Consider the following 14527-nt stretch of genomic DNA (forward strand, 5'->3'; position numbering starts at 1 on the left):
GTCCACCTGCTTGTGGGGGAGAGAGAGGGCGTCCCTTCCCGCCTTCCCCAGAACCAAGGAGCCCCTAACACAGGGAACGGGAGCCCTGAAAGCAACCGCCCAGCCTCCCCCACCAGAGAGCAAGCTGGCCTTGGTCCCGGCGGGAGGGAGATGCAGAGCACCCTGGGCAAAGGCTCCCCTCACCCCTGGGACTGGCCCCAGGCTCTCTCTGCCTGGCCTCTCTTATTTCACAAGCTGACGGCTTAGCTGCATTATTGATCTGTTTCCCTTTCTCCTTCCATCTGCTGGCGATGGAGCAAGAAGCTGGGCCCGGCAGGCTAGGACAGTGCGCTGCCTCTCGGAGCCTGGCGTGCTGCGGCCTCGCCCAGCGGGGCCAGAGAACCTGGGAAAGTCTCACCTGGGGGCTCCTCGGGGTCTGCGGTCCTTGCTTTTCCTAACGGGTCTGTAACTGAGCCTGGGAGCATATGGAGGAGACCGGCATTTAACTGTCCATGATCTGCTCCCTGGGACGGGACTCGCTGCTCATCCCACACCATCAGGCAAATGTCTGACTGCACAGATGGATGGCACAAAGCCGTCCGCGTGCCAGGAGCCTCGGGCACTGGCGGGCAGGCGGGGGGCACTTGCAGGGGCTGCCAAGCTCTGTCCACCCCAGAGGGCAGTCATGGGGACCTCGAGGCTCATCGATGCCCTGGGGAATGGGCTCCTTCCTCTGTGAAGGGACGGTCACCCCCAAATCAGTGCCTTCCCCCAAATGAGGTTAGTGCATTGCAGGTCTGTGAGAGTCCAAGAGGGCAAGCCAACAGGAGCGCGTCCCGCTGGCCTCCGTGGCAGGAGCCTCCTGCCTCATTTCTTTAAAATGACCCAGGGCCACATAGTGCAACAAGCAGAAGAGCCAGAAGATGGCGACAGAGGCCGCTCAGTGCCACTGCTCCTGTCTCCCCTCAGCCCACAGGAGCACCGGGCTGGGTGATGTCCATTCTGAGAAACTGCAATCGTATGTTTGAACCAAAAAGGCACCCGGATGGTCTCCACAAGATATCCAGAAACCAAGATACTGCGACCCCACGCTCGATACCCTCGTCGTGATGAACTTAGCAAAGAACATCTCAGTTCAGCTCTGGGTTGGCTGACAACAGCCGAGAAACCAAGGCCTTCATCGTTCAGCACACTGATGGTTATGTTTCACACTTAAAATCCACACAGGCTCCTCAAAATAGTATGAAAGATTATTAAACTGAAGTCTAACCCAACGTGTGTCATCATCATCCCTAAAAACTCATTCATTTATTTCCTTTTTGTATCACTTACATCAGGACAGATAGCCTGCATCCAGCGATACGCTAGGCCGGTGGGAAGGGACAGGGCGCCGCCGAGCCGTGGCCGAGCACCTGGTCCTCGCCTCGCCCCCACGTGAGGAGGGAGCTGCAGGTGCCTCCTGGCCACAGGTTGCCTCCACTTGCCCTATCAGTGTGCACAGCTGGCCGGCCGAACTACATCCCTAAACAGCGAACTCTCCCAAGTTCAGGTGCGGACTTGAGAGGACTCGAAGGGCGGATATGTCATTTGGAGTTGCAACTTTTTAAAATTTATTTTATCCTCACCTGAGGATATGTTTATTGACTTTAGGGAGAAAGAAAGGGAGAAAGAGAGAAAGAGGGAGAGAGAGACAGACATCGATGTGAGAGAGAAACATCGATCACTTGCCTCTCGTACCTGCCCCAACCAACCTGGGATTGAACCCAAAACCTTTTTTGGTTTACGGAACCATTTTCCACCCAACTGAGCCACTTGGCCGGGGCTGGAGTTGTAACTCTTTAGCTACTGGTGGCTGTTTTCTCTTAGATAACAATGCTTTTGGCCTTTTGTGGAGGGGAGAAAAATAGGTCAAAATTCACTAATTTTAAAGAAAAGCTCCAACTCCACTGTTTGGTGGTGGGGATACGGACTCCACAGGCAATCCGGAATTTCATTCTGCTCCCTTTGCCACCTCCTTTCTCTATAAATCTTCTACACGCCTCTGTGGGGAACGTCACTCGCAGCTTTTCTTTCCTGTTTTCTCTTGGATGGAAATGGCAAGCACCGAGTGGGAGCCAAACGCATGGGACTCGGAGCCACAGGTCACAGATCTGAACATTGACCCTGGGAGGCCTGAGGACGGACCCCTCCCAGCCCGTCTCACCCAGAGAGTTCTCTGCCCTGCCTCTGGGAACAGCTGTCTGCACGCCGCCCCAGCCACCCACCCACCCACCCACGCACTCACCTCGTCTCCCGGGCCGATTTCCTGCACGGCTCTGACTTCCGCCAGGGTCCCCTTGTAGGTCACAATGACATTGGGGCAACAACTGTGATTCATCAATGCAACGCTATCAATGAGAAGAGAAAACCGAGGTGCTCAATAAGGCTGACAGTCTAGGTCAGTGGTCGGCAAACTCGTTAGTCAACAGAGCCAGATATCAACAGTACAACGATTGAAATTTCTTTTGAGAGCCAAATTTTTTAAACTTAAACTATATAGGTAGATACATTGTTATTGACTTAATTAGGGTACGCCTAAGGCTTAGGAAGAGCCACACTCAAGGGGCCAAAGAGCCGCATGTGGCTCGAGAGCCGCAGTTTGCCGACCACGGGTCTAGGTAAACCTTAGCTACTTCCTTGCTAAGCCACAGTAACTTGGTCTTTGCAGGACGTTAACAAACAAACCTAAGAGCTGGCCATCATATTCTAAGAGATGTTCCTGCATTCACTGATCACCTTAAACTTTCACAGTATTGAAAAGTAAAATGTGCCGTTCGAAATAGTGACATCTAAAACCAGCCGGTGTGGCCCAGTGGTTGAGCATTACCTATGAATCAGGAGACCAGGGTTCAATTTCCGGTCAGAGCACATGCCCGGGTTGCGGGCTTGGTCCCCAGTGGGGGGCATGCAGGAGGCAGCCGATCGATGATTCTCTCTGAATATGGCTGTTTCTATCTCTCTCTCTCTCCCTCTCCCTTTCTCTCTGAAATCAATAAAAATGTATTTTTTAAAACACACACACACAAAAAAAACCAAAAACAAAATAGTGTCATCTAAGCCCGAAACAAAAACACACACAATGATAAAAAATGGCAACAAGAATTCCTGGCTCACGACCCAACACCTACAGTGAACTGCAACTCACTGTACACCGTTCGAGACAAGCGGGTGGTCATTTCCAAGCCGCTTTTTATATTAGTGGATTCTCTCTAACGTGTTTTCTGCCGATGCTGAGAAATCGCCGCCGGGGAGGTGCCATCTTCCTAAGTGAGGGCTTGTGATCCTCCGAGAGACCCGGAGAAGCCCGTGTGAGTCGCTGCCCCTCCGTGTCCTCATCGGGGAAATTGGGACACGCGGCACCTGCTGCTCACGGCCTGCTTTTCAGGGACGCGAGGACAGAGACTCGCCTATGCGAGGGGCTTTGAGCTTTCTGATTATATCAAGGTCAAAGTTCTGAGAACAGAAATTTCTAAACTACAGGGGAAAATGCTTGATCTCTGAAAATGCTGCCTTTGAAATCACAATGCCCAATTGATTTCAGACCAAAGGGATTTTTCCCCCAATTAAAACTGCCTGCAAACCGGGGCTCATGTGGGCATTCGCATCCATATGTCCCATGGCTCTGGGAGCCACTTGCCTGAACCCTCAGCCACCAAAAGCCTTCTCCCGTTTGCCCCAAGAATACACAAAAAAAAGCAAAGAGGATGGGCCACCCCGGGCTTGCCGTGCAGGTGGGGAGGGAGGCAGCCTCCTCCAGCACCAGGTGCTGAGAGGTCTGAGAGAAGTCGGTGGTGGCCTTGAGCCTGGGACGGCGTGCAGCACCTCTCCCTCTGCACCACAGCCCATAGGGCTTACTGGCAAGTGGTGCACAGGGATCGGGCCCTGGGAAATCCCATAAACACATGCACAGGAGGTCGTCAGCAATGAAAAAGCAGAGCTCTAGAACCAACCTGCAGAAGAAGTATTAAGTTTTCCATTTGAAAACACACACCTCGGTATCCTTTGAAGGAAGAAGGTAGGGGAATGCTAAGGCCAAGAACCTAGAACCACTCCTGCTCTGGGCATCGTTATTTTCTTGGCAATCACTGAGAAGAGTGAAACCTCAGACAATACCCCTCGGCGCCTGCTTTCAGCCTGACCTTAGAGGCTGAGCAGAGACATTGAGTTCATTTCAGGTCTGAAGGGGTCAACACCAGCCCCCTGAGGAGGGTGGCCTTTCTCCTTTTCTCTTCCTTTTCCCAAGGGCAAATGTCCAAAAGAGCTTCTTCCCCAAACACTTCTTTCCTCACTATCGGAATTCAAACCACAGAGACACCACTGTGGCCCCAGGAACAGTATGATCAAGGGGCTAAACTTTGTTTCCGTGGTTCAGGAACGCCCATGACGGCTGCCTGGGAGCTGGGAACCTGTATCCCTCAGACCTGCAGGATGCTCAGAGCTGGGTGACACCAGACAGACACCCCAGGAGTTCACAGGTCATCCATGCAAAGGTGTGGGGGTCAAGGTTTCCTGCAATGACTTTGACCTAAAGCCAAGGCCCCTGTAGTGAGTACTAAGCAAGGTCATGGAATAATCTACAACATGGATTAATTCAGATAGGGATGCAGGGAGGCTCCTGGTGCCCTTTGGGAAGCCAGGGACTGAAGCATTTTGGTGAAAATACTCATTCCATCAAAGAGACAATGGCAAAGCCATTCTTGGCAATCCATGAACGCCAGGGCTGCCGGGATCTCCATGTGTCAGCTGGCTAGCCTCTCCTGAATGAAGCATTCCTGAAGGAAGCAAAATTCCGATAGTTCTCTGACATTCCCCCCTCGTTCACTGCTTTAGTTCACTCTCTCTCCCAGCTGCCCTGTTCCTGTACAGGTATTTTTCAAACAGGACAGATGGAGAAGCAGTTCATATAGTCTCCACGTCAGCCTGTGGCCAGTTGTTGGTTGGCAATTAATGTTTCACTTCGAGTGCAAGAAACCCAGAGATTTCCATAACTGCCGATATGCAAAAAAGCAATTTCTCAGCAGGGCACACTGTAAAACATTCTTTACTAACAGCTCTCTAATAACAGACCAGGCAGGACTTAACACGTAGCCGTTCTCTTAACAACTACCTTCGGCTCCCTAAACGTAGGGGAAACATTCTGAAATCTGGCAGAATTAAAAAGGTGTCTTAATTCACTTGAAGTTCCATGTCTGTCGCATGCAGTTAGGTAGGCTATTTTTTAAAAAAAATCAAATTAGTGTTAAATAAGTAAAAAGAAAAGAAGTCAAACTCAGCCTACTCGGGAAATATTGCTGATCCCAAATGAGACAGTTCCTCATCCTCAATTGTGAAGCCGTTGCAGTTAACCTGCAGCGAGAAAGGGAGAGAAAGAAAACAAAATAATGCGCTAAACCTTCTGTCTGGATAGAAATCATCGCTTTCATGTCTGACCTTTTAATTTCTGACCTTCTGTCTGGATAGAAATCATCGCTTTAATTTCCGACCTTTAATTCACGAGGAAGATGTTCTGGTTTAGTGATTTTAAAACCTTTCTTTTGGCCAAGGTATCCTTTGTTCCAACAAAATTTGCAAAAGTGGAGTGGTCAGGGGAAGTACCCCTGGTCTGGCCTGCCCACCCACCTACACGCAGTAGCCCAATGGCACAGACCACAGAGGTCCAAGGACTAACATCTACATATTTGCCTGGGAGTTCGTACTCTGAGAGCCTCCCAGTGGGCCACAGATCTGTTATGTGATCCTGCGCCCATCTCTGAGTCCTGTGTCCTTGACTTCCTCCCATGAAAAAATCACTTACTTTGGTGCCCACTGCCTATGGTGAGGCGGTAAATAGGAAAGCCCTCATACAGCTGGTCTACTGCTGCCTGCCCCTTGAGAGGCAGAGCGGCCTGAGGGGCTGAGACCTTCCTTGCATGGCCGGCCCGAGCCAACCACTGGCCACTCCCTCATTCTTGAAATGTGATGTTACACTGAAAAATACCGAGGGCAGCTCACCACTCTGGAAGTCGAACTTAGAGCTAGGATAAAAAAGAGGAATACACAACCCCAGTTTCATGTTGCTCTATAAATTCGTTCTTCTCACCGACATTCATTGAGAACTCAGGTGCCGGGCACTGCACACGGGATGAACACGGCAACAATCTGTGCCCTCAAGAGACACCCAGTCTATTGGGAGACAGTTCGGTGGGTGCCTTCATTTGTATCTAGTTTCAGAGCTGGAAGGGGACTCGGTCTCTCTACTTTCCAGATGGTGAAACTGAGGTCAGAGAGGAGCGGTGACTTGTCCAACGCCAGCAGCGAAGGTGGAGTCTTGTCCTCCCGAGCTGATAGGAAGGTGTCAGGGGACCACCCTCTTCCACAGCAGAGACACCGCACTGCTGCATTTCAGGCCGATGAATGGGCTTCTGAAAATGAGCATTCGAGGAGCACTTCCTCTGGGCCAGGCACTGTGCTAGGTGCTGCCTATTTACCTCTCGCAGTCTGCACTGCTACTCTGGCACAACCCATTTTACAGATGTGGAAACTGAGGCTCAGAGTGGTCAAGAGTTTAAGTCACTTGTTCAAGGCCACATAAGGAGCAAGTGGGAAAGTAAGAGTCAGAATTCAAACTAGACATTCTGACAGCAAACCTGTCAGAAACACAGGTGTTTCTTTACACTACACCAAGCTTCTCTGAAAACTGTTCTGATCTAGGAACGTTAATGTGGCAGTTTTACATACAATTAAAGGGCCAATGTCAAAGGCCTGGGAATCTTGCTACACAGAGACGCTAAGGCTGTGATGGGTTTGACTTACCGTTTTGACAATTCAACCTATTTACAATTTTCAACATAAAAAGAGAGGACTGAGGATTAGTAGACTAATACACAGCCTTTGGAATCCTGAGATGTTGGGCATTTCTATGTGGAAGACTCAGCATACCACTTTTTCTGGGCCAACTTCAAGTATCCAGGCCTATTCTGTCATCAGGACATTAACCAACTACCATTAAGCAATGACTATCAATCAACAATAGGTAAGAATTTAATTAGGACTTTCATTCATTCAACAAAGTGTACTGGAGCATGAACGGTGTGTCCTGCACCTTAGTGAGTACTGAGTGATGTATGAGAGTCTCAGGCTGGATACCACCATGCCTCCGCCGTGTCTGGGACCCACAAGACGACAGAAGATGTTTGCAGAATGAATGAGAGAATTTAGCAGCAATTTCCAAACTGATCTAGGGACAGACTGGCTTGAGATATGGGACACTTGCTCCTTCGCTTCTTCGTCTCCCCCTCCGCATGGAGCTCAAGCGGACCAGTCTCTGACTCCAAATGCCTCAGGCTCGAATTTTCTGTGACAACCGGAGGCTTTTCCCCTCTGTCCCCTCCTCTTACTGTGCAAGCGTGAGTCTGTTTCTTCATAAGCAAAGGCTCCTACAAGCACAGTGTCATCACTGTTCCTTTCTCGGAGGCGGTGATGGTGTTTAAGCCAAACTGCACAGTAATTTTCCTGTCAGCTTTCCCTGCCTCTGAAATATTCCCAGAGGAGAAAAGTGAACTTGGGTGGTAAGAAAGATGCATGGGCCATAGTCCTTTTTCCCCCACAAGTCAAATCAGGCGTAAGTGCCTCGCTAAAGCTAGTCTGATAATTAGCATTTAGACGAGATGTAGGCCGCACACCAAAAATACATTTCCCGGCCATGCATATGCTCCGAGCGATTAAAACGCACCTCCGTGCTGTGGAGGGAGTGCAGGCACCTTCGGCCACCAGCTGCGGCTGGGCCACATGTTAACCCACCACCCTCCTGTGAGCCAGAGAGGAACGGGCTCGGAGGCTGGAACAGCGGACAGGGGGCTGGGGGCCGAGTGGCAGGACCAGAGCGTGGTGTGAGGCTGGGACAGCACTGAAAAAAATATATATGTGTATGTGTGGGTGTGTTTGTGTATCTCAGAATGGATATTATGATTTGATGAACATAAAGTCTATAAAGGAACTAATTATCTATGGTTATACATGTGTGAGTGAATATATATGTGTGTATATATGTGTTTGTGTGTATATGTATGTGTGTGTGTACATGTACTTGTATCTATCTCCTGGATTTCCTGAGTCAGTTCGAAATTCAGACTCTCAGTCATTTTCACCACAAATATACTGCTTATGAGATCTTGATTTTTGGTAATGAAAATATGGTCCCATATCCACTATGCCACCACTGAGAAGCCCTACCAGCATGCATTTCTGTCTTGGAGAAAAAGCTATCTTTTTTTCACAGCTAGAAGTGAAGAGAAGATACCGCATATTTTTATTTCACCTCTTCTGCTTTCTCACATAACCATGCCTCAACTAACGCAGAAAAAAAAGTCACTTATCTAGTTTTTTAAAAAATGTAAGAGAAGTCAATACCTCAACTTTCCTTTGTTACCCAAATCCACTGTTTTGAGAGCCTTAACCAAGTCTGCTGTAAATCAGAATAATATGAAAAACAGGGAGGTTTGCACTGTCAGTACTTTAATATCATAACCGGAACCCCCTTTTTCTTCATAAAGAATCGCTCTGTCTGTTTTGTAACAGACAGTCCCACAACAGAAATGCATCTATTTCTGAAGGAGCTCATCCAACTGCCAGCAGTCCTGCTCCTGGGGGGAAGGTGGGAAGTGATGAAGCTTGCTTCTTTCTTCATATGTGTAATTTTTAAAGTGGGAGAATTGTGGGTCCTTTTGCCATCTTTTTCTTCTTAGTCTTTTCTTAAGTTACACATGGTCGTGTGTAGAAAATCCAAGAAATCATCCAGCGACAAAAAAGCAAAAATTTTCCACTCAGCAGATGACCGACTGTGAACTTCCATTGAATCATTTTTCACACACGTGTGTATTTCATATTACACACATGCATCCTGCTTTTACGCTTAATGTACCATCGATGCTTTTCCATGTCTTTAGACATTCTTTGAAATATAACTTACAGCAGATGCCATTAATTTATTTACCAAACTCTTACTGGTGATCATTTAGAATATTTTCTTTTTTTCTTGGTTTTAAGGAGAACCCCACACTAAAAAATTGCATGCCCATCTCTGCCCATAATCTCCGACTGCTTCCTTAGGACGCATTCCTGGAAATGTCATTACTGGGCCAAAGGGGACACAGGGATGCTGAACCTGTGCTGAGAACAACGTGTGAGTTTGTACCCAAGCTCCTTTCTATAGCCAGAGCCTGAAGTTCCGGCAGGGAATGCAGCTCCCGGCGCCACGGGGCGGTATTCCACACGTTCAGCGTCAGGGGGAAACGCAGGCCTGTTAGGGAGGGAGGCCCGATCCAGCAGGTGTGGCAGGAAGGGCCACCCTCGCAGTAACAGGAAGCCGAGGGCGCCGGCGGCACTTTCTTCTCTGTTCTACCCGAGCCCGAGCCTTAGCCTTCCCAGTCCTGTAAAGTTGCTCTTGTCTAGAACCTTCTCTAATTTTGTATGATATCTTTTGGGTAAACATGAACTTCTCTAAAGATTTCTGGCCAGGCTCCCTGCACCCAGACCCCCGGGGCTCCCCTCTGGGGGGACTTTTCTTCCAGGCCATGGGAGAGGGCCTCTCTCGGGGACATCGGTACGTGCCTCAGCTTTATCTGCACCGTGTTGATCGGAATAAAACAATGTTGCTGTCAGAATGGAAGGTGTACGGGAAGAAAGGCAAAATTTAATGTGGGATCCTCAAGCAGGCTTTTCTTTTCAAAGAGCTCTCTGTGTGCCATGGCCCCGGGCACTGGCAAGGCCTCTGTTTTCATAAACTCTTCCTGGGACACGAGGCAGAGGGAGGGTGAATTTCCTGTGCTCCACCCACCAAGCCGAGGCCAGCACAGGGAGGACCCTGATCTGCTCAAGGTCACCTAGCAAGGCCATGCCAAACAGGGTCCGACAGGTCAGGAGCCTTGTGCTCACAGAGGCCATCACTCTATTTCTGCTCACGTTCCCCGGGCGTGTGCTGGGGACAGGGCTCGGGCCGGGGAAGCTACGCGCAGTGTCCCCTGATGCTGTGCCCCTTACCTGTGCAAAGAGCGCTACCAGGTTCTTGTGGTCGGGGAACTCGAGGTGCTTGGAGTAGAAGTGATGGAGAGCAGAAATGTCACTCTGAATCAGATCCTTCTTCTCGTTGTCTAATTTATCCAGATCTGTGGGCAAACACACCGTGACTCAGCAGGCAGAAAACTGGGTTTCTAGCTACACCCTTTTCTTACTGTAAATGGCATGAAGGAGACAGGAAACATATGGGGAACCCCAGAAAATATCCTTCCTCACCACTCGGTCTAACGGATGAACCCGAGGGGAAGAAAAGCTGCTATTTCTTCTCTTCCTCTGACACCTGATGTCACTCAGGATGTGACATTTCAACTGACCACTGGCCATGAGGTCAGGGGTGCGTGGCCGTGACCGATAACCAGCCTCAACCCATTCGGGGGCCCCCAGTCAGCCCTGGAATCGGTGTCATTATCGAGAAGCCAGAGAGCCCCCCATTTAAAGAGTTTCAGTAAAGATATAGGCTGTTTACAGGACTGCAACTCAGCAAGGATCCAAAAATATTCAGCAGGCCGGGAGAGCCCGGAGAGATGGCTGGGAATGCAATAACTCATCCTGCAAGTTCCTACTTCCCATTAATTACTTCCCAGTAATCCTGTCGACTCAGAAAAACAAGTTTTAGTCATTTTTCAAAACAGCACATAAAGTAAAAACTATTCATGATAAGATCACCACCCGCACCGAGACAAGCTGTCACCTCCTGTCTTCGGGGTCCTGCCCCATCCACGTTAAATGTGGAGAAAAAGTAACCACACAGAGACACTTACGCGATTCAAACTCCTTCACGGTTAACAATTTCTCTGACGGCGTTCTCTCTGGGTGGGGCTTTTCTAGTAATCGGGGAAGAAATCACACAGAAACGGATTTTAACAACCAGGGCAAAATGTGCTTTCACTTTTACATCCACATGAAGGAAAAGCAACAATTCTCAATGAAGGCGAGAAAGCGACCCAGAATCCACCACTGGGGCTCTGAGAGTGCTTGCCCAATGTTCAAATCCAAGACTCCTTTGAAACTTTTTGGTTTTTTTTTTTAAAGCATCTGCCGTGTGCCTAACATCCCGCTAATGCTATGCACACAGTAGGCTCAAAAAATGCTTGTTACGGGAAAGAACAGTGGCTGGAAAACAACTTTTTAGGGCCCTGGCTTTAAAAGGCCCTGAGCCTACAGATGAGCCGTCCTATTGATTATTTCTCCTTCTGAAAAGGAACAAAATCAAACCCCCCATCCATTTTACACTTTCTTTAAGCATAAGCTAAAATGATCTCAAATTCCGTGTTTCAAAAAGAACACTTTGGGTTGTGCCTGTGAGCCCGGATTCGCTTTAAACGCGTGGCGGCCTTTGTTCTAGGCGTCCCCAGAGGAGCTGACAATAGTAAACCCGCTAAGGCTTTGAGAACATGAATAAACTCGGTGTTGACAAGAGTTCAAAGGCAGGGCTCCGGAGCTGGCCCGAGGCGTGTCTTTGTCATCTGGCTATTCAATGTGGGGATACAGGTGGTCTCGCAGGGCGCGCTCACCTCCCTAGTTAACATGTTGAGCTTCCCCCTGGTAGCTGGGTAGCCCGGCTCCCCTAATCCTTTGCAAGCCACTCGAATACAAATGGTCTGTTTTTTTAATCATCCAATCCTGCGGAGATGAAAAGGTGGCCAGGTACCTTTTCCTTGAAGAGACTATTAGTGGCCGTAGTAATTACAATAAGAGTTGAATGAAACGGGACTAAATGCATCGCAGCATTCGGGCGACCCTCCTAGCACCACCACATTTCAATAGTTCTTGTTGGGAGCAGGAATCTTCCATTCACAGGACGCATTTCTCTAAGATGGGTAGTACATTTTGCCTGGGAAAGCTTTTCATTCAGGAAAGTACAGCAGCTCCTTCTGGGTTCTTAACCACAACTCTATAAATAACATCAATGGGGGCGGGGGGCGGGGGGGGGGGGCGCGGGCAGCTTGGTCACCCAACCCTCCCAGGATGCCTGCAGAGCTAATGGGATGGCTTATTTACCCTGACACCTCACTGAGGCACACGGCTGCCCCCTACCCTTTCCTTCTGACCAAGTACCCTGCATATAGTTAAGGATAACAGTATAGTAAGGATCCAAAAGTCAACCTCCTCCAGGGAAAGCAATCCTGATTTCTCTGGCTCCCTCGGCAGACACCCTGCCTGCCTTTGGTTACCCTGAGCTGGTGCTCTGGCATTTCAGCGAGCACCTGACCCCGGCTGAACATAACGGAGCGGTGAGCTCAGAGTTCGGAAATGATCCACTTCTGTTTATGTGGCCCAGGATCCCAACTTAGTCTGGGGACAGCGTGGTGCTAATCATTATGATCTCATTTGGCTCAGATAAAAAATACAAAGTTTTAAAAGGGGGGGAGGTGGTGGCCATAAAGAAGAGGGGGTGAAGTTTCCACTTAAAAGCATGACAGTAGAGGATCTGCCACCACCCAGTTATTAGCAAGTATCTCCGTGGACATAAATGCCTTGGAACCCCTCGTGGCCTATTTCACTGTGTCCTCCCCTTTTTACCTTGGCCCCTTGGAGACCAGGCAGCTCACTGACAGGTGATCAGTGAGGACTGAGCAGACTAGGGGAGAGCCGCGCGTTCTGGCGTCATCGTGAGAGGAAACTGCTGCCCTGTTCACACATGAGCGTGTCTTTCCTCCCTTCTTTCTTTTACCCTCTGCCCCCTGCCTCGCTTCCTCTTCTCATCTGCATGTGCCTTCCGGGCTGTCTCATCCCACCCCTCACCTGCCTAGAAGTGGGCAGGGAAGGAGACAAGAAGAACAGAACACGGTACAGGAGGGGGGCGTGGGGTGCCCTCTGAGTCAGAAAGGGCTGGTTCCCTAGGATGTGCTCATTCTGTTCAATCGGGTGTTCATGCCTTGAAAAGCCGTATTTTCCCACGTAATCCTATCTCATAAAAAAGCCTAGCATTTCACAGCGGTGGCCATGTTCCTGGCCCCGGGTAAGTAACATCCTAGTTGCCTAGGGCAAGTGACAAACCGGCCTCCACCTGGAGTTGTGTTCCCAGCCCTGCCCTTGCAGAGGCGACAGGAAACGGGTCCAAGGATGAGTAACGAGAGATGATCACACAGGTCAGTTCCTCCTCTCTCTGACCTTTAAGAAAACAATGAAATGAAACGCACTTAAGCATTATCCCGTGTCCTCACCTGTTTGACCAGAATCCTCGCAGTGAGCCTTACAGTCTCGGAGGGGTTCCAGTTTTCCCCAAAAACAACCATGGGAGAACATTCCAGCTTGTGCATGGGCCAATCTTCTTTCTGGGAAGGTGAAAAAATAGGATTAAACGCACACGTACTGGAATGAAGTTCGAGAGGGGAGGATGCAACAAGTCCTCCTGGCTAAGGTCAAGGGAAATGTGTTTCCTTTTGGAAAACACCACGATGCTCACAACAGCCAGAGATGAAAACATCCTTTAAGGTGCATACGGTCCCATAACCCGGACTCGGGCCTGGCCAGGGCTGTCAGGATGGGAACATGGCTTTGTGCCTCTTCACAAGCGTCTCGCGTCTTTCTGCAGCCTCTCGTTACTCCAGGCCCCACACGCGCCTTTCCCTCTCTGATCACAGACTGTGATCTTCGGTGGCAGTGGTCACGGCGCAGGGGTGAGCGCTCTGGGTCTGAGCCCCTGACCTGGCCCTGCCGCCTTGCAGCCCTGGTCTGGCACACACAACAACCTGTCCTGCCCCCTCTGACAGGTGACAACAAAATGCACGTTAGGGCTTCACCGGGGCCTCAGGGAGGTGGCAATGCACCTGCCGGGAATATTTAGACACAAGGCTTCCTGCAGATTCAGCGAAGGAAATGGGAAGACTGTACTCCTGTCTCTCCCACGTCTTAAAGTTCTATGCCCCAGGTTGAGGGTGAAGGATACGCGCTCAGTACGGGAAGGATGCCATGGAGTCCAGGAAGCTGAAGGGGGACAGGACACGAGGTGCTGTGGGACCACAGAAGAGGGTAAGGAGTGGGGAGGAAGTGGATGTGACAGCTGGTGACACGGCTAGTGATGGATGGCCGAGAACTGACCAGACACCATGGAGGTCATGGCCGACTTTGAAAAAAAAACAGGTGTGACAGCGTGGAGCACCTACTGGCTGCTGGCAGTGGCTGGAGGGGATCATTTTATATTTGGGAAATGTCAGAGCACCTCGATACTGATGGAGTGGCCAGACACTCTCCTCAGTGGCACTGGGTGCTGTCTGTTCTTCCCTCAGCCTTTCCTCCTCAGGACACGGCAGTCCGTTCTTTCAGATGCTCAGGCCAGAAGCCTGGAGCCCTCCTTGTCTCCCTCACATGCACACTACCCTCGGACAAGTCCTCACCTGTGCCTTCAGAGTACGCCTGGAACCCTTACTACCCCCTTCTGGCCCGCTGCAGCCCTGACGCCTCTCACGGTGATGACTGCCTTTGCCTTCGACGCCTCTGACCCCTTCCACCC

At 50.0% G+C, this 14527-nt stretch overlaps 1 protein-coding gene across 1 annotated transcript in view; it reads right to left on the reverse strand.

Moving 5' to 3' along the window:
- The window catches only part of SMYD2 (SET and MYND domain containing 2), a 38590-nt gene that overhangs the window by 7453 nt on the left and 16610 nt on the right, over nucleotides 1-14527 (reverse strand). The window contains exons 4-8 of the mRNA XM_023754813.1: nucleotides 13239-13349; nucleotides 10833-10890; nucleotides 10036-10160; nucleotides 5297-5364; nucleotides 2264-2366 (exon numbers count right to left, since the gene is read on the reverse strand). Of these exons, the coding sequence (XP_023610581.1) occupies nucleotides 2264-2366; nucleotides 5297-5364; nucleotides 10036-10160; nucleotides 10833-10890; nucleotides 13239-13349 (465 nt within the window). The remainder of the gene's footprint in view (nucleotides 1-2263; nucleotides 2367-5296; nucleotides 5365-10035; nucleotides 10161-10832; nucleotides 10891-13238; nucleotides 13350-14527) is intronic.

Source organism: Myotis lucifugus, unplaced genomic scaffold (assembly GCF_000147115.1).
Source record: "Myotis lucifugus unplaced genomic scaffold, Myoluc2.0 scaffold_65, whole genome shotgun sequence".
NCBI lineage: Eukaryota > Metazoa > Chordata > Mammalia > Chiroptera > Vespertilionidae > Myotis > Myotis lucifugus.